The sequence below is a fragment of the Pseudophryne corroboree genome, chromosome 2, assembly GCF_028390025.1.
Source record: "Pseudophryne corroboree isolate aPseCor3 chromosome 2, aPseCor3.hap2, whole genome shotgun sequence".
Classification (NCBI taxonomy): Eukaryota; Metazoa; Chordata; class Amphibia; order Anura; family Myobatrachidae; genus Pseudophryne; species Pseudophryne corroboree.
The window spans coordinates 902,628,474-902,655,007 of NC_086445.1; the positions used below are offsets into that span (position 1 = coordinate 902,628,474).

General features: G+C 42.6%; 1 protein-coding gene across 1 annotated transcript in view; it reads left to right on the top strand.

Annotated features, from left to right (window-relative positions):
* Positions 1–26,534, top strand: part of COL26A1 (collagen type XXVI alpha 1 chain) — a 783,134-nt gene that overhangs the window by 634,791 nt on the left and 121,809 nt on the right. The window contains exon 4 of the mRNA XM_063956052.1: positions 13,304–13,365. Coding sequence (XP_063812122.1) covers positions 13,304–13,365 — 62 coding nt within the window. The remainder of the gene's footprint in view (positions 1–13,303; positions 13,366–26,534) is intronic.

The window sequence follows — 26,534 nt, forward strand, 5'->3', positions numbered from 1 at the left end:
CACACAGGCCTTTTCCTCTCTTAAACCGCCCATGCTCAGAAGTGTTTAAATAATGACAATTTTGCACTGCGATAAAAGCTCTACGGACTTTTACAAAACTGCACCAATTGACTTCATTTTGAATATCACTTTAATATTTTGTCTTGTAATGAGAGGTTACAGGTTTCGCACTACAGTACGCCACATTTGCAAATGACCTACATAAAACAGAAGTTTTTATGATATAGATATAGTCTAGTGTTGTGCTTTCCAATTCTTCTTATTTCTGTGTGTATACTGTAGGTGGGTAATATGTGTATATTACACAAGTGATGATGGTGTATGTAAAAACTCCTGTGAATAACATCTAATATCTGTCTAATGTCTAACATCATCCAGTGGCGTAACTAGGGGAGTGCGGGCCACATCTGTCTGTCACACTCGGAGGGGGTGACACCAAAATGACGACTTCTCTGTAGTGACAGGAGCAGGGTGCTGCAGTGTAATAGTCTCTTGCAGCACCAAGCTCCTATCATAGAGGTGGTGCTGACAGTGCAGGCGCTAGTCTCCTGGGGCAGCCCAGCATCTCCAGGGATGCTGAGCACGCCCCCAGGGTGATGTAATCGGTATTCCCAATAAGACCATGCCCCTTCACGTTAGACCACATCCTTTTTTGAGGGAGTGGAGGGGGGGGGGGATTACAGAGTGTGCAGTGTGCACTGGGTATCACCAAACCCAGTGACACCTTTGATGTCATCACATTAGTGTTCATTAGGAAAAGTTGTGTATTATAAGGTACAATGTCCTCTCTACTGAAAATTATTACAGTCAACTGGATTTATGGGACTCTACAGCCTCATGCTTTTGTTAGAATGGGAGAGCGCTACTGTGCATTCTCCAACATGGCTCCTCCGGGTATGATGATTTATTCCCTTACCAAGATGCCTGCCGGAGTTATTTCTGCTCATTAGAGATGAGCGAGCTCGGTTTTCCTAAACCAAGCCCACTCAAACTTCAGGGATCTGAGGGAATCCGAGTGCCAGCTTGGTTTTTCCCACCAGGCTCAGATTTTAAAACATCATCATCCCGGCATTGGATCTAGCGGGTTTTGGATTTGATGTAAGTGCCTGCAGTGGTGACTTGGCGCCATTTCACAGCAGATGCCGGAGAGAGCTGTGTGCCTCTGTGCTGATGCCACATGTGTGCTGTGCTGAGCTAAAGTATGAACTATTGTTTCTGTCCACTCCAGCCTGGGATGGATTGCCTGTCCATCCACTCCTGTCCTGTGTTGCTGAGCTGAATTATTTGTCCTCTTACACTGGCTGCAATTTTGCTGAGCTGATCTGAGTGTCCACTCCAGTCTGTTCTGGCTATGCCCCTGCTTGGTTTGTTTCTCTCTTGACTTGCTGCATAACATAAGGTCGATATAGTCCACGTCTAAATTTTAACATTTTTAATAATCAATCAATCATTCTTGTATTTTTTGGGGCCTTTTTTCTCCTGACTTGCTGCAAAAAAGGTCGATATAGTCCATGTCTCAATTTTATTAATCAATAAATCGATCATTCTTGTATATGTTATGGCCTTTTCTCTCTTGGCTTGCTGCAAAGCAGAATGTGGATATAGTCCACGTGTCAATTTTTATTTTGTTGATTATGATCATCAACAAAATAATTCTTGTATTATTTTATGGCCTTTTCTTTCCTAACTTGCTACCAAACAGGTTGATATAGTCCATGTCTCAATTTTTTTAAATAGTCATCAGTCAATCAATCAATAATTATTTTACCTGCCTTCCAGTATATACTCTACCTCCATTTCCCTGTTCTTCCCTTGAGTTTCCGATCTAGTTCTTGGTTAATGAAAACATTCTTGGTTATTTATTATGGGGTTGTATAGTTTATGAAACTGTCATCCTGTCAGTCACTGCAGTGCCGCTCTGTTTCCTAGATGTGACATGTTTCAAGCTGTACTGCCACGGGTTTGCACCGCCCACTGCTGCTGCTTAGCTTAGTCAGCCAGCTAGCTCTGTGCAACCTTTTGACATAAACTGGAGAAAAACAATATTGTGAGCTGTGAGGTGGTCAAAATTGAGTGAATGAACGGCTGGAAATTAATGTGATTGAGGTTATTAATATTGTAGGAACAAAAAAAAAGGCCCAAACTATCTGATGTTAGCTGTTTTTATAAATTTTTGAAAAAAACAAAGATTCAAAACATGTGAGGGCGGTTTTGGCAAAACCAAAACAAGAACTTAATACAGATCCAAAACCAAAAAACGGGAGTCGTCGCAAATCTCTACTGTTCATGTGCAGTGCCATTTTGTTACTGTGTAGAGTGACTTAGTGGAAAACGGACGACACTCTCTTAACTCCAAGCGACCTGCTGCATTTACCATTAATATTGCTGTTCCAACACCCTGCACCGCTACCGCATCCAGAGGACAGTCACCTGCTGGTGAGCTGTCAGAACACTGATCCCCTTCATACCTCAACCAACGTGACAGTGAGTATGGCTGTACCTTCACTTATTAATAAACCACACTACTGGTTAAGCCACTGGACTTGTGATTGGTTCAAGTACAATTCCACTGGTGTGTACATTACTCTTCCAAGCCAACGCTGTACACATATATTTCCAACAGTTTTATAAGTTCACAGAACTCCTCGCTGACTTCTAATATCCATATAGTTTCCAGCAGTGAATTCATTATCCCATACATGATCTATTATATATAATGTACATTACCTGCAGAGTGCTGATTCTGCCTACAGTAACTGGCCGACATATCTGGAATGCGAGCTGCCATCTTTGTGATAGTTACTTAAGGTTAAAAAAACAAGTTTGAAACCACAACCACAAAACATTACCTTGGCTGGTTTGAGACCCATTTTACATAATCAAGGATTTAAAATAAAAGTTTGGAAGGATTAGCAATTACAGAGAGCCTCAATGATATAGTTTAGATCGTTTTTGATTTATACAAAAAGGTAATGTCCTGGAACCAATCTGAGATTGAGCTTTATATCATCCTTTTGTCAAAATATATAGGTCAATGAACTCTTGGCTTCGCTCATAAAAGATATCACATGAGAACATTTGTAAAAATTTGAACATGAACTCACAACTCTTGTTTACATAAATGCCTCCAAACTATTTGATGTTCTTTTGACAGTGGTAGCACAAACAAAATTAATTATCTAGTTTGAGCTTAGCTGTATAAACTCTGTGCATTGCATAATCTTTTTGAGCTGAAGGCTGTGGGTGGTATAAGCAGTTTTTTTTGTTTTTTTCATTCAGATGGGTTTCCCTGGTACTTGGCAATGATAACCGAGAAACACTATCTCACAAAAAGTTTATTTTAATCACTCTATGGCATGTGTCCTAAATCCACATGTAAGAAGCTGGCATGAAGACAGGTTTCATATTATATGTCCTGATGCACTCATCTCTCATTGACTGCACCACTGGAGAATATCTTGTTAACAGTCTGTCTTAAGTGTTTATAAAGTGCCAGACAGAAAATATGGCATAACACAGCTTGGAATGTGTCTGTGCCTACACTTCTTGCATAATTAGTTAGCATTTAAATATTCTTTCATACTTATTATTACCAAACTAGCTGGATCGATTTCGGGGTGGTTTTCAGAGCTAACCACTGAGATCAATGACAAGACAGTACCCGCAACGATGCCCCATATTGTACCATACAAAATGAATTTATGAACTTGGTTTTGTAAGTTTCACATGAAGGTTTATTTATAATCACAATTATTCCCCAGTCAGTTTCATAGGAACCTCAAATGACCGGTTTTTCATGTTATCGGTTGCTCCTGCTCCTTCTACTGTTTGATACTTGGTAGCAGGATGATTATGTTGTGCTTTATTGGCTGTTTTCCTATTCTCTGCAGCTATGGAAAGCAAACCAACATTAATATCGTAACTTTTACACGCCTCAAAAAAATCATCAGACATCACAAGCATCACTGATTATTCAGGGCTAAGAGTGCAACAAGTGAATCTCAATGGAGATCAATTCATACGAAATTGATATTGGAAATCATCAATATGTATTCACTGGTTCAGAATAAGAAGGAGAGGGTAAAAAAAAAACCCATGCACAATCATTGTAAATGAATCGTGCCATTCATTTCAGTGGTGTCCATTGAAATAAATATGCCCAATAAAATGAGCAAATGGATTAGATATACAATAGTGTGACATTTGGAAATCCTTCTGGAGGTGAATTCCAAATGAGCCTGCATTTTCTTATGCATGTTCCCAGAGCTCTCAAGCAGTCTAGATTTTCACAATATCCAATAAATACTGTGTTTGTAATTGTTTACTCATGTGCTTTTATGCCAATACTATTTTATTGCTTTAATTGCAGAAATTGATCATAATTTGCACACAAATTAATTACCCACTCACTGGGACTCCAGGCACATAAAGACATAAAATAATGCAGGATACAGTAATTTAGAATTCACTTGACAAGTCAAGAAGAGTTTCCAGCTATCAGAGTATTGTACAACTTGCCCATTTGGCCAGTAATGGGATATTTATTAGATGACACTTTTCTCATTAATTTCAGTAGCATGAAACCATTGAAATGACAAGGTACATTGAAATGAATGAAAAATGCCCTAGGAGTTTTAAACATTACTGGCATATTTGGCTTTTTTTTTAAATTAATATAAATGGCTAAAAAATGCTGCTTCATGGATTAGAATTGGGATAAAGAATTTATTTCAAGGTTGTAAAATTGACCTTTCATAGACCTTCCCCTTCGTCTGTATGTCTAGCTTGCTCAATCACTTCTCTTCCAATAATTACACTGTTCCTATCACAAACGGCACTTTCTCAGCTACATGTAAAAATAGGTCACTGCCTGTTATGTATTTTTAAACATGAATATTATTTTAAAAGGTATAAAACATATTCAGACTATACCTGCCCTTTCTACCCATCTGTAGAATGATTGATGCTTACAGTATATAATCAACACAGTCTTTAATGCCACATGACAATTGAACTAGTGGCCACAGAGATCAATCATTGTTCATCATTTACAAAGATTCACTTCTTTTTCATCTGCTCCAACATCTTCTAATGCTGTGTGCACTGGAACACATTCTCCATGGTTTGCCTTAGTCTTAGAACATTCATCTGACTGGATGAGAAAAACACATTAAATAATGTTTCAAAAATGTTCTCAGCCAGTCATCATGTGCAGTATGAAAGCTGTCTATGTTATCTTTTCATGTGGTCACAAATACATATACTGTACTATACAATTTCCAGATGTTAAAAGTTGATTTTAAGACATTATTGTTCCTGATATTATTTCAATTACGGCAGTATTTTTTAAAACAAAGTAAATGACAGTGTTTTGTACAGAGACATGTGTTACAGCTTATTTACTAACTAGGGTTCCCATATGTCCCCGTCTCCCAGTACAGTCTTTTTCTTTTTTTACCCAACATGTTTAGGTTATAAGACTAATTTTCCCATAATTCTGGCTACTACTGAGCCTAAACTAATATGAGAAATGGTAATAGGTTCCAATAACTGTCTCTCCTTATTGGGCACTATGAAATAACTCCAATAAGGCTTTATAGCCTCAGCAAACTTCAGGTCACATGGGTGTCCTGATTTTATGCTGCTTATTGGTCAATTCAGTTAGCCATGGGAGGAGTTTAACACCACTGAAATCCATCAAAGTTATCTATTACAAATCAACTCGCCTCCCTAGCAGTTTGATCTTACCCTATGGGGCTGCGAACAAAAATCCACATGGTTGGATGTTCCAGAAGTACAGTATATAGCTGTACTTACTCGTGCCACAAGAGAACTTGCAGATAATTGAATCGACCCCCTAAGTTCATAGGCAAACGCGCGGGGGAGGGGGGGGGGTTCTGATTGCCTGGAAACCCCACTCCTCTTGGTAAGTGGCTGAAATTATGACAATAGAAATGGTATATAAACCGATTACTAGATCTGCCACCACATCATACAGTTTAAGGGACAGAGCAGAGCTGCTGCTGCTGTGTGTTGTTCTGAATCCTCAATCAGCGCACTTGACCAGAGAGTAGCTACCAGGAAGAAGAGATAGGAACCTTACCATGAGGTGGGAGAATGTGTGCTTAGAAAGTGCAGTTCTGTATCCTACTGGATCTATTATGTTTGTTTGTTTGTTTGTGTATGTATTTATTTATTGTAGTATGTTAAACCTTTTCCTGACCATTTATCTTGTTTATATTGTTTAAATATGTTTTATGCAGCCTATACTATAGACCATCTGTAGTGTTAAATATTAATACTGTAATCCATGTTCCGCTGAATGGGAGATTGTGGATTGCATTTGGAAACCCCCCTCTAGAAATCCTGCATTTGCCACTGAAGTTGGAAGCAATTGCTTTTAAAACCACAGGGTTAAAAAAATGTTATATGCAAAAGCCACAATTATAGGCATATGCAAAGGCTTAGTTAGCAGAACATGCTTGCATGTCAGTGACTGTAGTTTACAGTATGCGTCAGTTTGCATGAATCATTCATCACTTACACCCATGTTTTCAGCCAGCCATTTTGCTTTCAAAATCTCCTTAAATCCAACAGGTTATCTTCCTCATATAGGAAAATATTGATGCGCGATAATATGGTTCAAATTGCTAAAAGTTGCAAACCATAATATATGCACAAGCAAATGGAGAAAGCAGCAGTGGTGCATTCACAATAAACCAATCACAGGTGGTTTGATGGCAACCATTATCTTCACCAGTGTATGTTTCCCAATCTCTCAGACACCTGCAGTTGATAAACTTAGACAGGCGTGCGTGGTGGTCATACTGTACTCAGTCTACATTAGAACATTCCACCCTGCCTTTCCAGCTGCAAGTGATTGTAAGCATGAGAAACACACAAATTCACATACTATAGTTCAAGGACATGCGGTGAGGTAAATGGCTGAGGAGGCACTACTAGTATCAGAGCCAGATTTACATGCAATATTTGAGCCAAAGGCACCATGTGGGCATTATATACAGGTGCAGAGGTATAAAGTACTAGAAATTTGCTGATTTTTGATCAGAGATATGCACAAAAGATAGACAGGGGGGACACTGCCTCACCTGTTATAGGGGGTGATTCAGATCTGATAGCTGCTTTGCGTTTTCGCACAGCGGGTGATCATGTACTAGCTGCACATGCATATGCACCGCAATGTGCATGCACATTGGACAGCTGCAAAGGGCATTACTGGTCAGCGACAGGATGGAGCGAAAAATCTGATCGCACGGGCGTTCGCAAGGTGATTGACAGGAGGAAGCCGTTTGTGGGTAGTAACTGAGCGTTTATTGGGAGTGTTCCGAAAAACGAAGGCGTGCCCAAGCGTTTTCAGGGAGGTTGTCTAAAGTCAGCTCCGGCCCTGAACAGCCTGTTCTCATCGCACTGGAGGAGTAAGTCCTGGGCTGTGTAGAGACTGCACACAGTGGATGTTAGCAGCTCGGCGTATACATAGGACCACACACTTGCACGGCGAATTTACCCTCCCTCTGTGGGCGGCGACTATCTGAACGCAGGATAGCAAAGTTAGCAGCCCAGCAATCAGGTCTGAATCACACCCATTGACTTTTTACTTCAGAGTTTTGACTATAAAAATCATTAGAATAATACAAAGAAGATATTTCTAAGTTCTAACATATTCTTTGTATTTTTCATATACTTTATACAGTCAAAACTCTGGCGCAAACGTTAGTATGACAGGAAAGTCTCTGCCCCACCCCACACCACGGCTTGTAGATGCATATTTATGTGGATGGTTTTCAGGAAGTGTGCAGAATAAAATTACATGTTTTACGTTGCTCAAACTGGAGGTCTCACTCTGCATATGTACCCTATAAAGTACTGTATACAGGGACGGACTTGGGCTGTGAAGCATCATGGGCATGAAGAGGGGACATGGCCACAGCTCACAGGGGTGTGCCATGAGTCAGGGGGGCCTGGTCTCTTGGCACCCCCCTTCCCATCTATCTGTATGCTGTTTGTGGCATAGTATTTTAAGTGATTGTGTGTCATCTCTTCCAGGCATTGCCTTTTCTGCCCAAGGTAACCTATGTAGCATGCCAAAGATGGCTGTCTTGCCTGGTACTTTTGTGGATAGGATAGATGTTGATGCATCAACCCTGTATTATGTTAATTGTTTTCTGTATTTTCTGCAAATCTAGCTCTCTGTATTATGTTCATTATTTCTGTAATGTGCCTTGAGTACTTGAGAAGAAAAGCACTATGTAAATAAACTTATTACTATTATTATTATTATTATTATTATTAATAATAATAATAATAATAATAATAACAACAACAACTATAATCCTATGTGTGCAATGGTAATAAAAAGTATTCATGCATATCATGAATATCACCGGCTCCATCCAGCAATGGAGCCTGCAAAGCTGAATTTTGGAAGCTCTCTAGGCATCAAGGAAAAGTAGACCCCAGATTGCTCCCATTTTCCCAGTATATTGGGTGGGATCCGGTCAAGATCCGAGGCGGTCGGGATCCCTGCAGTTGAAATACAGATGCCGGGATCCCGCCACTACTTGACATGCCAGCACCGGCACTGGGTTTAGGTTGCGGGAAGGGGAGGTTAGGTTAAGGTTTCCACCATGAAGGGTTAGGGTTCGTCTGCAGGGAGGGGGAGGTTAGATTCAGGCTGCAGGGAGGGGGAGGTTAGATTCAGGCTGCAGGGAGGTAGGGTTAGAGTTAGGAGAACATTTGGGGAGGTAAGTATACTTACTTTCCCCTGTCGGGATTCTGATCGTCACGATGACGGCGGTTGGTATTCTGACCGCCGGCATCCGACTGCTGGCTTTCTTTACCCAACCCGGTGCCGTGACTTGATGATTCACATTGTGGTGTCCCAGTCCCTCTGCACTACGGCATTGTACAGTGAGGTGGGACAAGGATTCCCCGAATCATGTCCCACGCTCCTCCCCACTGGATCTCCTCCATTGGGCTAAATAAAATGTAGACGCATATGTATAAATCCATTTAGTCTATTTAGTGTGTAGTGTGGTGACGCAGAGAAACCTGAAAGATGATTTTGGAGTAAGAAAATAACGCAGATCAACTTGTTTGTACCTTCTTTTCAGGCTTACAGTAAATGCGCTCTATCCTCACATATTTCCTTTGTGTATTTGTGTCTACAATGGACTGCAGGTGCTAGATGCTGATTTATGCACTTTATGCTGCAATTTAGGGTTTAGTGATTGTTCCTTTTCACTGACCCCCATCATAAAATCCTGCAACATTTTTTGTTTTATGAGTTCATCTCTAAATATTTACGAAAAACATATATACAGAGAAAAACGAAACAAATATAAAAAATCTCAAAAAGTAGCTTTCCTCTTATTTTTATTACTATAATAATAAAGTAACCTATTAAAATAGGATACTTTATAAGGTGGATAATATTAGGATAATAAAAAATAAAGGGAGAGTCCCTTTAACTATGAAGTTGCTTACATATGGATATCTCTGGAAATAATACTGTATGTTCACAACCCTGTAAACTCACTGTAACATGGGAGATAAGTCTATAGTACAGGAAGAGCTCTGTATGCTATTAAGATGATTGCTGATACTAGAGATGTGTGCCATCCCCCAAATTTTTATTTTTATTTTGGATCTGTATTAACTTCGTGTTTTGGTTTTGCCAAAACCAACCTCACGGGTTTTGGTTTTGTATCTGTATTTTATTTTATTTTTCAAAAATTGATAAAAACGTGTTTCTACAGTATTAGTAACCTCAATAACATTAATTTCCAGTAATTTCCACTAAAGTTTTAACACCTCACAACTCACAATATTGTTCATCAACACAGGCCAAAGGTAGGCTGGCTGAACTAAGCAACAGAGCAGCAGCACAAACACACTGCAGTTATTTCTGTTGTTTTGCAAATTAGTAATGTATTAGCAATAACCAATCAAACCAACTCGCAAATACAATACAACATTGAAATTTACTAAGAATTGTGTGTGGAAATGGCCCCCGAATTCAAAACCCATGAGATCTGAGGTTTGACAGAGGGAAGTTGACGTTTTGCTTTATTTTAGGATCTGAGGCAGCTGGGGAGATCTAAGTCCGGTCTCAGATCCCGTAAATTTGGGTGGGTTGCGTGGGGAGGGTTAGGATTAGGCACTCTCGGGAAGGGGGGGTTAGGTTTAGGCTGTGGGAGGAAATAGGTGTTAGGTTTAGGCTGTGGGATGGGGGGGTTAGGTGTCACCAGGGAGAGTTAGGGTTGGAGGGGATAGGTTTAGGCTGTGGGTAGGGAGGACTATGTTTAGGGGTACACTGGGGAAAGGTAAGTATACTCACCATCGGGATTCTGCGGTCGATATTCTGACCGCCGGCATTCCGAATGCCAGCATTTCATACCCAACGTGTATAAAATTGTTCACTGTAAAGATTGAAAATTGTCAAAAGTTTGGATAGACATAAATAAAGCCATACAAAAAAATAATATTCTTTTGTTTGCTCACATAGGGGGAGATGTGTCGAAGCGTAGAGAGAAAGTGGAGAGAGATAAAGTACCATGCAATCAGCTCCTACCTGTCATTTTTCAAATACAGCCTGTAACATGGCAGTTAGGAGCTGATTGGTTATTTATCGCTCTCCACTTTATCTCTCTTCAAGGTTTGATATTTCTCCACCATAGTCTAACATGAGTAAATCTTTCTATCCTTCTACTTAACAGGATGCAGTGCAGGTCACTCACTGATTCAACATTCTGGAGTGCATTACCTGTTTTGGTTTCATTGGGTTTCATTACTATCAAGCTATGGTTCTTGACATGCCTTATGTTAGGAACAGTGCGGCCTTGTTGACATATAAGGCTAGATGAAATCGGGGGCAATTTTTTTCGGTGTCTAAAAAGTCGCACCAAATCGCATAAATGTAATAGGGTGATAAAATGAAGGTTAAAATGGAATTCGCATGCAATTATTTGCGGTTTTAGTAAAGGTAACGTGATTTTTAGTAATAAAAACATGCGGATTTTAGGTCATGGTTTTATTACTGAGGAGTCTATTTACTAAGCCTTAGATGGAGATAAAGTTACAGGAGATAAAGTACCAGCCAATCGGCTCCTAACTGTCATTTTTCAAACACAGCCTGTGACATGGCAGTTAGGAGCAGATTGGCTGGTACTTTATCTTTAGCGACTTTATCTCCGTCCAAGGCTTAGTAAATAGACCCCTGAGTCAGAAGCATGCACAGATCAGTGAGATCCATGAATGCTTCTGGATGGAACAGTAGAGAAAGAATTAAAATTAAAAAAAAAATGACGTGCAGGTCCCCCCCAAAAGCATAATCAGCCCCGGGCTCCTTGAGCCGGTCCTGGTTGCAAAGATACAGGGAGAAAATTGACTGGGGTTCCCCGTATTTAAGCAACCAGCACTGGACTCTTGGACCTGTCCTGGTTCCAAAAATATGGGGGACAAAAGAAGTAGGGGTCCCTCGTATTTTTGAAACCAGCACCGGGCTCCACTAGCCAGGAAGGTGATGCCGCAGCCTGGGGACACTTTATATAGGTCCATGCAGCCAAAGCAACACAAACCCCCCAACTAGTCACCCCTGGCCGGGGTTCCCTGGGGGAGTGAGTACCCCTTAAATCAAGGGGTCCCCCCTCTCGGTACCCAAGGGCCAGGGATGAAGCCCGGGGCTGTCCCCCCATCCCTGGGCGGTGGATGGGGGTCTGATAGCCATGAAAGTGTTAAAAAGAATTTTGTCTTTTGCTGTTGAACTACAAGTCCCAGCAAGCCTCCCCCGCATCCTGTTACTTGGAGAACCACAATTACCAGCATACGGGGAAATAATGGACCTGCTGGTACCTGTAGTTCCATAACAAAAGAAATACCCAAATAAAAACACAAGACACACACTTTGAAAGTACAATTTTAGTACACATATATGCACACATACACACTCATACATACTTACCTACATCCCACGCCGCCATTCACGTCCCCTTCTCCAGTAGAATCCAATTGTGTATCTGTAAATATATATATATATATATAAGGTAAGGTAATGGGCGGCACTCCAAAGGATTTTCAGCAAAAACAACAGCACACCAGGCCGATTAGTGTTTCAACGTTTCAGGTGTCTTTATTCACACCTTTCGTCAGGTGTGAATAAAGACACCTGAAACGTTGAAACACTAATCGGCCTGGTGTGCTGTTGTTTTTGCTGAAAATCCTTTGGAGTGCCGCCCATTACCTTACCTTGTCTGCTGGGCCTTGCAGTGCCACGGGAAGGCACCCAGGTATTTAGTTCTGCTGTAGGAGTGCCGGTCACAACTGTTTTTTATATATATATATATATATATATATACTTACAAACAATCAATCCAGTGAAGATCGGTCCTCTTCTCTCCATGTAGCATCCACAGGGTTAAAAAAATTAAAAATTAAAAACCCAATCCAACAAACTAAAGGGGTTCCATGTTTACACATGGAACCCCTTCCCCGAATGCCGGGACCCCACGTGACTCCTGTCACTAGAGGACTCGGCAGCCAATCAGGGAGCGCCACGTCATAGCGCTCTCCTGATTGGCTGTGCGCTCCTAGCCTGTCAATCAGGCGGAGCGCACCAGCTATAATGGAGGATCGCGATACTCCATTATACTCTATGGTGGGAAGTATGCGGTCTGCGGCTAACCGCGAGATTAATTCAGGTCACTCTTGCAGGGGACCCCTACTTTTTTTGTCCCCCATATTTTTGGAACCAGGACTGGTCCAAGAGTATGGTGCTGGTTGTTTAAAAATGGGGAACCCCCAATCAATTTTTTCCCTGTATTTTTGCAACCAGGACCGGCTCAAAGAGCACGAGGTTGGTTATGCTTTTAGGGGGGATCTGCACTTTTTTTTGTGTGCAAGTGAAAAAAACGCATCCTATTACATTTGCGATTTTCATTGTTTTCAATGGGAAAACATTTGGATGCGATTTTTCACTTGCGATTTTTGGTATATGTTCAAAACCTGCGAATTTTAGCAAAATCGCAAGCTATTACATTTGCGATTTTCGGAAAACGTGCGAATTTCTGGTAAAAATTGCACATTTTCCGAAATCGTACCCTACTACATTTAGCCTATAGAGTGCCATTTTGTCTTTCAAACAGGTTGAAATTATAACCAATGACCAGATGTCTGGTATTTTGTACCATGTTATTAAATGACCATATGTCTGATATACATAGATGTGTGTTCCTAATGTATTTTTATTTAATATATATATAAATATCTATTTTATACTCTGTTTCAGAATGCATGAATTGCACAAGACTGGCGGCAATAGTAGACAGGATAAGCAGCCTTGAAACCAAGGTAAGCATGTCTGGTTTTAAGTACTAATAATTAATAAATGAAATATATAATAAAAGAGGAACTGTAGCTATACTGTAGATAAAATTAAAATTGAAAAAGAACTGCCTCTGGGCACACTGTTTGGACTCACACTGAGGGGAATGCAGATCCCTTCAGGAAAAGACTGCCGCTCTATATATTTGGAACAGAGACATTACTTTTATCATAAGACTTTCGTTAAGGAGATCTATCACACGGCAATATCATTATAATCATTATTATTGTTATTATTTTGTCTCCATCTTGTATCTAATTCATAATTCAACGGATGTTCACACATTATGCATGTTACCATTGCTATTAAGGGCATTACTGTGTAATCACATCTATTATCTATTATATATGCATATTGTATTATCTGTTATACTCAGCATTGTGACTAATAAAAGTATTTACAGATCATAGAGACATATTATTTCTCAAGCATAACACCAAATAGAGGGTGAGCGCAGGTATCAAAAACCTGTACATAATTATGCCATAGCAATTCCCAAACCTGACACATTCTCTCCAGTGGATGCCTGTTTCACTTTTTCCCCACTCACCTCGGCCACTCATCTTGTTTAATGCTTTCCTTTTGTTTTCCATTGTTTAAACACTATTACCTCCTGCTCATGTATTTGATGTAGACTATTATTGTGTTCCATTGGTTTTACCTTGACCTTTTGTTCATTCAAAATAAAAAGATGAGTAAAGTACAAAAGAAACAAAAATGGAGATTAAGATCTGTAAAAAATGTATAATCAAGCTACTGTGTTATACGACTGACAATTCTCAAACATAAAAAACTGTGTAATTAATATCTGAGTTCATAGACATACTGTAATTGACTATTTTAACAGATCATAGCATGCACAATAACTTCAAATTCTCACAAAGATACAGTTATTTCACATAAAGCATAGTATCATAAAAGTAAAAACAATAATACAATAAATGCAATTTGCATCATACTGTGTGTATGGCATTATCAGAAAGCTGTAGCAATTAATTAGCATTTTCCAGATTTTGCAGGGAGTCAATAAGTATGTGTGTAAATCAGTAGATTTCCACTGCAATTCTCTTCCTTTACTAATGGTCTGTCCCTTAAGGCCCATACACACTTGCCGATAAAATGAGCGACGTCGCTCATTTTCCCCCTCCTTGAGCGACGTCGCTCATTTTATCGTCAAGTGTGTATGCCGCCAGCGACGACCGATGCGCGGCCCCGCGGGTCTGCAACGATCGTCGCTGTCGGTAGGGCATGCATGAAGGATGTGGACTGTCGTCCACGACCTTCATGCAGGGCTGGCGAGGGCGTGACATCACTGAGCGATATGAGCGGTCATATCGCTCAGTGCGTACAGGCGGCCACCGACCGGCCGGACCGGGAGGGGGAAACATTAGATGATGTCGCTCACAGAGCGACATCGTCTAATGTGTATGGCCCTTTAGCTGTTGTAGAAGAATCTGTTGGGGGTTGTGCACCCTGCCTCTAAATCCACTTGATGGAAACAGGGTGGACCAACTTTTGATAAAAAATGATGTCAACACTTTGGAATGTAGTGATAGTTGGTACTCTGACCCCTCCCACTTGTGTCAGAGATACACAGAAAATGAAGGGGCGGTGAGAGAGACAGTGGAGAAGGGAGAAGCAGAAATGGGGAGAAAACACTGGGATGAGGAAGAGAGAGATTTTGTTGAGGGGCAAGAATGAAGAGAAAGTAAGGGGAAATTTAGACAGAGGCAAAAAATACTGTAAATCACAGGTTCTCAAACTCGGTCCTCATTACCCCACACAGTGCATGTTTCGCAGGTAACCCAGCAGGTGCACAGGTGTATTAATTACTCACTGACACATTTTAAAAGGTCCACAGGTGGAACTAATTATTTCACTTGTGATTCTGTGAGGAGACCTGCAAAACATGCACTGTGCTGTAAATAAATACTTGGCACCGGTGGCGTACTAGCGAGGGATCGACCAGGTGTAAAAATATGCTTTGGGCCCCCCCACCGGGCCCCCCCACCCTTGCCCTAAAATCAATAGACTGAAAGCTGTTTCGGTGGCATACAGGACTCCCACCTTTCTCAAAAGCGAAAAGGAGTGCACATGCCGCCGAAGCAGCCATTCATTACATGATGTGGCTTGATAAAAGTTTTGCTTGAACTAAATCACACGGAAAAAAAAGTGTTCTTTGATACACAAAAAGGTCTCTTGATTTCTGTAGCTTTATTGCTTGATGTTACACTGGACTATTATTTATTATTGCAATGCACCTGTAATACTATTCTGTGTATGTATGCACACATACATAGTGCTAAATTTACTAAGCAGCGGTTTTGGTGTCATTTAGAAACAGCTAGAAACTTCTATTTTATTAGAAAAAGCCAATTAGGACATTTAGCCTATAGAATACAGGTTAGAATATAGAATACAGCTAGTCTGCACAGTTTCTCTCATAAGGTTACAAAGTTTCACAGTCTTGCCTCCTTCCTGCAGGTATAACACAGGCTCCAGCCTGCCTTGGCTGGCTGCCACAGCTTTACAAATGCAGTGTCAGAGTTCTGTGGTTCTCTTTGCCTCCTTCAGGTAAAACCTGGCTTCCTAGACCTCGCTATGCTCTGACTTCACAACCCAGACCTGAACTGTCTGATTGCTAGACCTCCAACTAAGCTCTGTCTCCACAGAGCAGCATCTAGGTCCTTTTGTTCCTTGCGGCTCATTCCGAGATGTTCGCTAGCTGCTTTCGTTCGCTGCGCAGCGATCCGGCAAAAATATGGCACTTCTGCGCATGCGTATGTGGCGCAATGCGCATGCGCGCCGTACTATTACAACGAACGATGTCGTTTCACACAAGGTCCAGCAACGCTTTTCAGTCACACTGATGGCCGCAGAGTGATTCACAGGAAGAGGGCGTTTCTGGGTGTCAACTGACCGTTTTCAGGCAGTGTTCAGAAAAACGCAGGTGTGCCAGGAAAAACGCAAGCGTGGCTGGGCGAACGCAGGGCATGTTTGTGACGTCAAAACAGGAACTGAACAATCTGCAGTGATCGCAAGCACTGAGTAGGTCTGAAGCTTCTCTGACACTGCACAAAATTATTTTGTAGCCGCTCTGCGATCCTTTCGTTCGCACTTCTGCTAAGCTAAAATACACTCCCAGTGGGCGGCGGCATAGCGTTTGCACAGCTGCTACAAACTGCTAGCGAGCGATCAACTCGGAATGACCACCCTTGTGTGGGAGGATTCCTCCAACCCCTCACTGAATCAGCTGCTCATCAACACCATCTCTGGTGATACTGTAACGATCGATAGATGATGTAATTAATATGTGTGCTAACTACCTGACCCCAGGGATCAGCAGCACTGTGCCTCACAGCCGCCACTGCACTCGGGATGCAGTACTAAGCTTGTTAATCCTGTAGAAGTCCACCCCAGACTCCCATTGGTTAGTTTCACAGGCGTCTGAGGACGGGCTTATACAGGAACGACAAGCTTGTTGACAAGAGTGTTGCGTCCTCAGTGCAGCATCAGCGGTTGTGAAACACATAACACATGTTGATCCCCGTGTCAGGCAGCCAGCACATATATTACATACAATATTACAGGTATGTTTATATGTGTTAACCGGTCCCCCATGCTATGTGTGGTCTGCGCTGCAACCCAAGGGCAGCAGACACCGCTGGAATGATATAATACATTTATATATCATGTTTATATATTATAGGTTGTGTGTCAGTAGCTGATCCTAATATAGTGATGTTAAAGGTGCCAGCACTGTAGTTTATGGTTTGTTTGTGGTAATTGCAATGTGATTTGATCTACAATTTCACTTAATGTATTCTTTATATGTAATTATACTGTGCTACTTGAAAAGAAAATGACTACAAAATGTATTCCCAATGCCATCTGCGCGCTCCAGGCGCCAGGGAAATGCTACGACTCATGTTTTGGAGAAGATTTACGATACTTGGACAATTCTGTTTGCATGGTTACAATAGACATGAACAATTATATGGTGTACCTTGGCTCATTTTTCACCCCCAAAAAATAAATAATAAATAGAGGGAAAGAAATGTTCTGTTGGCCAGACGGAATAAAGCTAAAGATAAATCTGACTGGGTGACAATGTGTGGTTTTGTTCCACGGTGCGATGGAACTCAGCTGTTGCAGTTTTACGTGTTCTTCATTCATCAATGATTGTCTTTACAATCTGTACACTTCACAGGCTTGTTTTAAAGGGAAATACACTATTCATAAGCAGTTTTCCCCTTTGTTTTACTTGTTTTATGAACTATTTGGACATTTGCCTGGATATTTACAATATTGCTTGTTCCGCTGTTATAAAGATTTACAGTGCATCCATTCAGACATACAGTACAGTAACATCCATGTCCAAATCATTATAAAAGAGGAACCTGATTCACATTGGAAAGCAATGACTTTGTAAATCGCAAATTAGGTCATAGACCTACAGAAAAACACCCTTCTGGTCTATTTATACATTTGGTATATATACTGTACTGTACAGCAGAATATATCTAATCAGGGCCGGTGCTAGGCTGTTAGGCGCCCCCCTGCAAACTATAAATGTGCGCCCTCCCATATTTTACAAAGGGACAGCGTGTAATAAAAAGGGATGTGGTTTTACAAGGAAGGGGCATGGCCACACAATAGTACCCCCATTTCAAATTACGCCACATAGAAGCACAATCTTATTCACATTACCCCACGCATAGTAGTGCTGTTTATACACATAATGTCCCCAGTAGTGGTGCTGGTTATACACATAATACCCCCTGTAGTAGCGCTGCTTATACACATAATAGCCCCTGTAGCAGTGCCGCTTACACACACAATAGCCCCTGTAGTAGCGCCGCTTATGCACATAATATACCCTGTAGTAGCGCCGCTTATACACATAATAGCCCCTGTAGCAGTACCACTTATACATATAATAGCCCCTGTAGTAGCGCTGCTTATACACATAATAGCCCCTGTAGTAGCACTGGTTATACACATAATAGCCCCTGTAGTAGCGCCGGTTACATATAATGCCCCAGTAGTCGAAGTGGAAATATTGAAGTGGGAGTATGGAAAAGCAAAGGTTGCAATTCTGCGCGCTCTGGAAAAGGGGGCATGGCCACTCAAAAGGGGGTCATGTCCATAAGTGTAGTGTACCACACCATATACCCCTTATACACATTATGCACCACAATAGTAGGACCCCTTATACTATCTAGTACTGGTGCCCCTTTCACATTATACCACACAGTATGAGCCAAAATTCACATTATAGCACACCGTATGAGCCAAAATTCACATTATACAGTACCACACAGTATGAGCCAAAATTCACATTATACCACACAGTATGAGCCAAAATTCACAGTATACCACACAGAATGAGCTGAAATTCACATTATAGCACACGGAATTAGCCAAAATTCACATTATAGCACACGGTATGAGCCGAAATTCACATTATAGCACACGGTATGAGCTGAAATTCACATTACAGCACACAGAATGAGCCGAAATTCACATTATAGCACACAGAATGAGCCAAAATTCACATTATGCCACACGGTATAAGACGAAATTCACATTATAGCACACAGAATGAGCCGAAATTCATATTATAGCACACAGAATGAGCCGAAATTCACATTATAGCACACGGAATAAGACGAAATTCACATTATCGCACACGATATAGCATTATAGCACAGGATGGGAGCAGTAGTTCGCGGCAGGATGGGAGCAGTGGTGCGGAGCAGGGGGGCAGTATGGGAGCAGTGGGGGGGCAGTATGGGAGCACTGGTGCGGAGCAGGGGGGGCAGTATGGGAGGAGTGGTGCGGAGCAGAGGGGGCAGTATGGCAGCAGTGGTGCAGAGCAGGGGGGGCAGTACGGTAGTGAAAGGTGCTTGCTAAGTTAAACAAGAATGTCACCTGCTCCCTGTAGATCCTGGGTCCCGGACGCCGTCGTTCCCTCCGTGGACACTACTTCCCATAGCTCCCATCCTCCGTCAATCCCTCCATGGACGGTGGCAGCAGACTCTCACAGGAGCTGCGGCACTGTGTCCCTCTCCTCTTTCTCCACACTGCACGACACACGAACGAGACCTGACCGGGCGCCAAGAGGGGGGGACACATTAATCGGCAGCAGGGGGGGGGACATTAATTGGCAGCAAGCTTGTGAGTGGGGGGTGTGCACGCCTCTGGTCTGCACTGCATACTGCTATTAGTTAAAAAAAAAAAAACTTCCAGGTCAGTGGCGACCACTTCGACCACTGTAATGCCCTCCGAAGTGCCATTTATACAATTTATGCCCCCCACCCACACACACACACACACACACACACATACACAGATACATACACACACACATACAAACACACAGATACACACACATACATACACACACACAGATACACATACACACAGATACACACACACACTTTCCCTACATATACCATCTGGCTGGCCGCAGTTTTTGTCCTTCTCATGCTCTGCAGCCTGGTCCCGTATAGCTTCGCCCCTCGGCGCCATGTAGCCCCGCCCCCTTTTCAGCCAGGGGAGGCTTCAATGGTGTGACAGGCACAGCGGCCAGCAGCAGCAGCAGGGGGCCCAGGTGCAGCACTGGGATGCAGTGCAGGGACAGCGCCTCTCCCAGCCTGGCACCTACCTGAACTGCATCCCTTTGCTGACCGCGTAGCGCCGGGCCTGTATCTAATGTTGCCAGACGATAAAGCTCTTTTTTCAAAACTGGCATTACTGTATACACAGATCTCCGTACTGTGATTCATAAACAGAGATAGAATGTTGCAGGAATAGAAAGAATAACAAAAACAGACATAAAGGGCCAAATGAACAGGAAAATGTTAACCCGAGGAAAATGCATATACTGCAGAATTCTGTGAGACTTCCAGACACCTAATAGAACACAACAGTGAGAAAATACACTTGGAACTAATGGAGGCTCGCTACACCAGGAGCTTTTGCAAGTCTTCTGGAGGGATACATCTGGAGCTTATGAAGGCCCGCAACAGAAATCTACCTGGAGCTATTGGAGGCTCGCTAGAAGAAATACACCTGGAGCTTACAAAGGCCCGCTGTAAGAAATCTACCTGGAGCTTACAAAGGCCCGCTGGAAGAAATACACCTGGAGCTTACAAAGGCCGCTGGAAGAAATACACCTGGAGTTTACGGAGGCCATCTGAAAGAAATACACCTGGAATTTACGGAGGCCCGCTGGAAGAAATACACCTGGAGCTTATGGAGGGACACTGGAAGAATCACACCTAGAGCTTAGAGAGGCCCACTGAAGAAATACAAATAGAGCATACAGAGACCAGCTGGATCAAATACATCTGCAGCTTATGGAGGCTCGCTGGAAGAAATACACCTATAGCTTACATAGGCCCACTGGAAGAATTACACCTAGAGCTTACAGAGGCCAGCTGGATCAAATACACCTGGAGTTTATGGAGGCCCGCTGGAAGAAATACACTTGGAGCTTACGGAGGCCCGCTGAAAGAAATACATCTGGAGCTTATAGAGACCCACTGGAGGAAACGCAGAAATTGCAACCACCAGAGATCAGTTCGTAAAATGTTGTGAAGGTTGAGATAGAAAAGTAAAAAAAAGTATTTTCTCTCTTTTTATAACGATAGCACATTGTTTTGTTTTTGACTGACAAATGGTTGGTGCAGGATACTGTTTTAGTGCATAGTTTTCCTGTTAGATGGCCTAATGATCCAACTTTACACCAGATTCTTTGTTTTGCAGCTTCTTTTTATAAACCTAATACTTTTAAATCTGAAGCCTAGCTAATCAACAAGTTCCAAGTCTTGGGGGAAGATGTACTAAGCAGTGAAAAGAGTAGATAAGTGAGCCAGTGGAGAAGTTCCCCATGACAACCAATCAGCATTGAAGTACCATTTGTAATTTGCATACTATCAAAAATCATACATAGCAGCTGATTGGTTGCCATGGGCAACTTCTCCACTGGCTCACTTCTCCACTCTTTCCACTGCTTAGCACATCTCCCTCTTACTCCATCAGCTTAAAGAGAACTTCAGATATAATTGTCAATCTCCTTTTTTCACTATTACTGTACTTTAGTATTCATATTCCTATATACCCTTTAAATAAATGTTGTAGGCAGTAACTATTCCATACTTTTACAGAAATTAGTAAAGCTTGGTTTAGCTAGAAGGTCTCAAACAGGATTGCAGCTATGAAAATGATTCTTCTCCCTAAGATTCTATCCCTTTATTAGTTCTCTCCCATGTTTAGTGCCCTTTCCAATTCTTAATAAAGTCTATTCCAATACTCTTCATTTGTTTGGAAAGGTAAACGTTCCAGACTTGTAAAGGATACAATGTTTAGATCTAAACTGAAAGGAGAGTCGGCTGCCAACAAACGTGATTTTTATCAGCTCACATGTTTTTTAGATCAACTTAGAGACTAGTTTGTTTCTTGACCTTCCTCAACCATGGAAGTCCATCGAGAGGTCTCTCTCTGAGCCATTCCAATAAGTGATTTACTGTGGATTACCAAATTTCTGAAACCCATTGATGTATTTTCTTTAAAATTGATACTGGATTTTCTTACATATTGGCATACTGTATGTTTACTGATAATACTTTGCTATCATTTGTCCAAATATGTGTTAAGTTCACTATTTCTTCTCAGGACTTGTATATATCTTTGCAAGTCTTTTTCTGCTATCCAAAGATCATACCCAGATAGCACTCAATTGCTCTTCTCATCCCTGATCATCTTTCTTTCTATAAACTGACCTCTTTTTCAGATCAGCAGCTATCTATCTCTCAGCATTGAATGGGAAAGAGAACCTTTTGTTCCAGTCCTAGGCGGTAGTATAGTGCAGATCTGAGACATTGAGTACAGTCTGTTGGTTTCATACTTTTGTTTCAGCGTCGGTCATTGGGAGTACATCTGGGCTGTCCTTGGTAGAAAAGGGTTCCTGGAAAAATGTACTGACTGCCTTGAATATTTGTATGTTGCCATTGAACAATGATTGGATAGGCAAGAAACCTGGGGGGGATTCAACTGGGAGCGAGGTTTAGTGCAGTAAAAATCCTTGTTTACTTCGTTCACAATTTTGTATTACTGCGGGTATATGCCCTCCCGATACCTACGGTATTCAATTTGTGGGTTTCAGTGCTAAAAACCCTGCGGTGCATGCAAAAAAAGAAAATAAACATACTCACTTGTCCGGTGGTTTCCTGGGCTCCTGGTGGTCTCCCCTCCATCTTTTCACTGAGGAGGGGGCTGCTGGGAGGCTCTGGGGATGCTGGTAGGTGCAAGAGCTTCTGGAAAGTGTATGGGGAATTACACTGTAGTGGGGGGGGGGGGCTCACGCACACACAGTCATGCACTCACATACACCTCACACGCACTGCATACTCACCGCTGTTGCAGAAGATCCAGCCCCCGATGCTGAAAGAAGAATACCCCTCTTGGAGGGTAATTACTGACTAATTAAGCTGATTGGAAACTACCAATTGCGCTTAATTAGTCCACTGGGAGGGGTGGAGGGGTTGTGTGTGTGTGTGTGTGGTGGGGGGGGGGGGTTTGCCACCTGGGTCCCAGAGCAAGTCCCAGTGATTTTTCCTAAAAATAAGGGTTCTAGGAAAAACCAGACAAATTTGTTAGCAGTTGGGCAAAACCATGTGCATTGGGGGGGCAGATATAACATGTGCAGAGAGTTAGATTTGGGTGGGGTGTGTTCAGACTGAAATCTAAATTGCAGTGTAAAATAAAGCAGCTAGTATTTACCCTGCACAGAAACAAAATAACCCACCCAAATCTAACTCTCTCTGCAAATGTTATATCTGCCCCACCTGCAGTGCACATGGTTTTGCCCAACTGCTAACAAATTTGCTGCTGCGATCAACTCTGAATTACCCCCTATGTCAGCGATTTGGACCATGATCAATTTGAATGATGATCATTATCGCCCAAATTGACGTGCATCCACACTAAACAATATGAACGATATATTGTTCATTTCTGAACTATATCGTTCATATCGCCAGTCAACATCGCTAAGTGAGTAGGGCCCATAAGGGAGTTAGTCAATTATATAAAAACAAAACATTTTCATCTTTGTTTTTGATCTCTAGGTTAAACACCTCTGATCCCCTAGCCTAATATATGATCTTCTTATAATCTGACACTTTATTGCTGTCACTATAATGTATGTGACTATTGACTAGGGTGGCATTTATTGAGTTTCGATTTTGCAAGTGTGAATGTTTGGGGGTATATACCCATACCACTCAATTAAAGAAAACAATCCCGCCTCATGTTTGTATAGCAAATCTAGATTGTTCTGTGAAAATGAAAACTGTTATGATTGGGTAAACTGAGCAGATCACATACAGATCTAATTCGGAGAAAGACACTATTGCACAGCTGTTGTATCTTTGGATCTGTGCAAAAAACATGCTAATGCCTGCAGAAGGTGTCTGAAGGAAAAGGCATCCTGCCAGCATCACGTCATATCAGATAACTGCATCCGAAGACGCAGGATCGGATGAGCAAGCTTACTCAGAATCAGGGCTGCAATCAGAAATCGTGGGACCCAGGACTACCCAACTAAGCACCCCCACTAAAAAAAAGAAAATTAAATTGTTATATATACATATATACAGCAAGGGTCATTCGGCACTCCCAGGAACAATGTATGGACAGGTCGGGTGCCTCACCTTCCCCGGATGAGGTGTAGTATATATGGCAAACAGTGGTCGGCACTCCTGACGCAGTGAAGACAATGACGCTAACAGGCAGTTGTGGTCAACGTTTCAGGGACTTTAGGGGGACATGTGTAACAGGTTAAAATCGGTGAAGAAGGTGGTTGCAGGTGTAGGTGTCGGTGTTCGTACCTGGATTCTTCACCCGGGATCACTTCTTAGACCGGATCGGCTGCTGGAACCCTAGGCAGAGGAACAAGGAACCCCAACCCCAGCGGACCACAAACACAGGTCACCACACATTTGGACGGTGACAAAGAATTTATTATACTGGATCAGGAAGAGTGGTCACCGCTATTACTTTCAACTTTGAGTTAAAAAGGAATAACACCGTTCACAATTTCAGCATAAGGAATACAATCAGTACATAGGTAACATCAGCCTGGAGAAATTAACATTTAAATGACATTTACCAACATTTATCCCCGGTGGCGCTATAAGGTCTCTGTTACCCAGGTTTTGCTCTGACTAAAACTAGTGCGGTTAGTCTTGGAATCGTAATCGGTCAGTTAACTAATCCGTTTTAGCATAGACTATGTATAAACTTTGATTGTCTCTCAAGCAAAGTCAGTGGTGCGTAATGAGAAAAGGTTACAGTTCACAGCAAGCAGATTAATGGGAGTAGAAGGAAGAAACATAGAAACTCCAAGCAGTATTCAGCCAATAAGGCAAGCATGCATAAGCTGGCAAGTAGAGCAGGAGTCTAGTATCATGCAAGTGGCAGAGCTCAGCTAGAATGTATAAAAGATGAGCAGTTTCAGGCAAAACAAAGGGGCTAAGCGAAGTCGGATACTGGCTATAGGGAATCCCTGTGACGCTGAATAACGGTCTATGAAGCAGGGATGACAGTGTCTCTCTCTCCCTCAGCCTCTTGCTTCCGTAGCTCTATTAGTGAGTGACAGCAAAGTCTGATTTACTGTCTCACTGTGCTAGCCACTACTTTGGGTCAAGGTTCAATTTAAATACAGGCAGGGTGACAGCTCCATACAGGTAACACTGGCAAGTGAAAGTCCGATGGCTCCTTTTATTTATGTACAAGAAGAGATCCTTTACTAATTCACACACTGGGACTGTACAGGGTCTCCCTCTCTCTCTCCCTCTAAATATCTGGCAGTTATAGCGGGTGGAGGGCAGGGAGGCTGCTATTACTGTTAGGAGGCAAGGGGCACCGATCCTTTGAAACTGGCACTGTGGTGGCAGAGAAGGGGCTGTGTACCTGTGATCAACGACGGCTCCCTTCAGCTGCAATAAGACTGCTGGTGGCGATCGAGTCCCGGCTCCCTGGGTTGTAGTTGGCAGCTCTCCTCAGCGCAGACAGACTGACGGCAGTTCCCCTCAGCGGCTGACAGATGAGCTGCGGCGGTCAGTTCCCGGCTCCAGTCTCTGTGGCGGCTCCGTCTCCCTCTGGTAGCGGCCACTATGTTCCCTCCGCGGCGGCTGGTGGGTCCTCTTTCAGCAGCGGCTGGTGGGGCTCCTTTGGCGGCGGCTGGCGGGTCTCGTCATCCGTCACGGCTCCTGGCTCTCCGCAGCACCTGTCGTCTCCCATGGTCTCCGCGGCGCTTCCCGCATCGATGCTCAACCTGGCTTCCTCCTCTGAGCGGCAGCTCCGTCCAGATCCGAGGTCTCCTCCGCACGCCAACGGCTCCCGCTGACTCCCTTTATTTCAAACTTCTCCAAGTTCCCAGATGCTTCCCGCTCTCGGCAGTCGTAAATAGCTCATCCCCAGGTCCTTGTGTCCCCCATGTTTTGGGGCTTCAGCTGATGTCCCACAGGGACTAGGGGGAAGGGGTATTAACCCCTGCAGTGTGGCTGGGCTAGTCAGAGGAAAGGGCTCCCTCAGGGCAATTTGAGAGGTACATATATATCTGTCTATCAGAGTGTCACACATGTACTAAGCAGTGATAAAAGTGGAGAAGTGACCCAGTGGAAAAGCTACCCATGGCAACCAATCAGCTGCTCTGTATACTTGGGTAGGGCACGCAAATTATAAATGTTACGTCAGTGCTGATTGGTTGCCATTGGCATTGTCTCCACTGGCTTATTTCTCCACTTTTATCACTGCTTAGTACATGTCCCCCAAAATCCCTTTTATCAAAACATAACATATAGAAATACATTAGGAACATTTATACACTCACCGCTCCGTGTGCAGACTGCCGCCGCGCCGTCCAGCGTGGGTCCGGTGATGTCAATGACGCGACACTGTGCCCGAGTTCCAGCCCCGCCGGGTAGGTGCGGCCGCACAGTCGTGTATGCTAGTAACCTAGCAACCAAACAACAATAGTGCAAAAAATAAATAGAATGAACCCAGCACACTGAAACTCTTCAGACATCAATGTAGAACAGCACAGTATCTACATATAGATCTA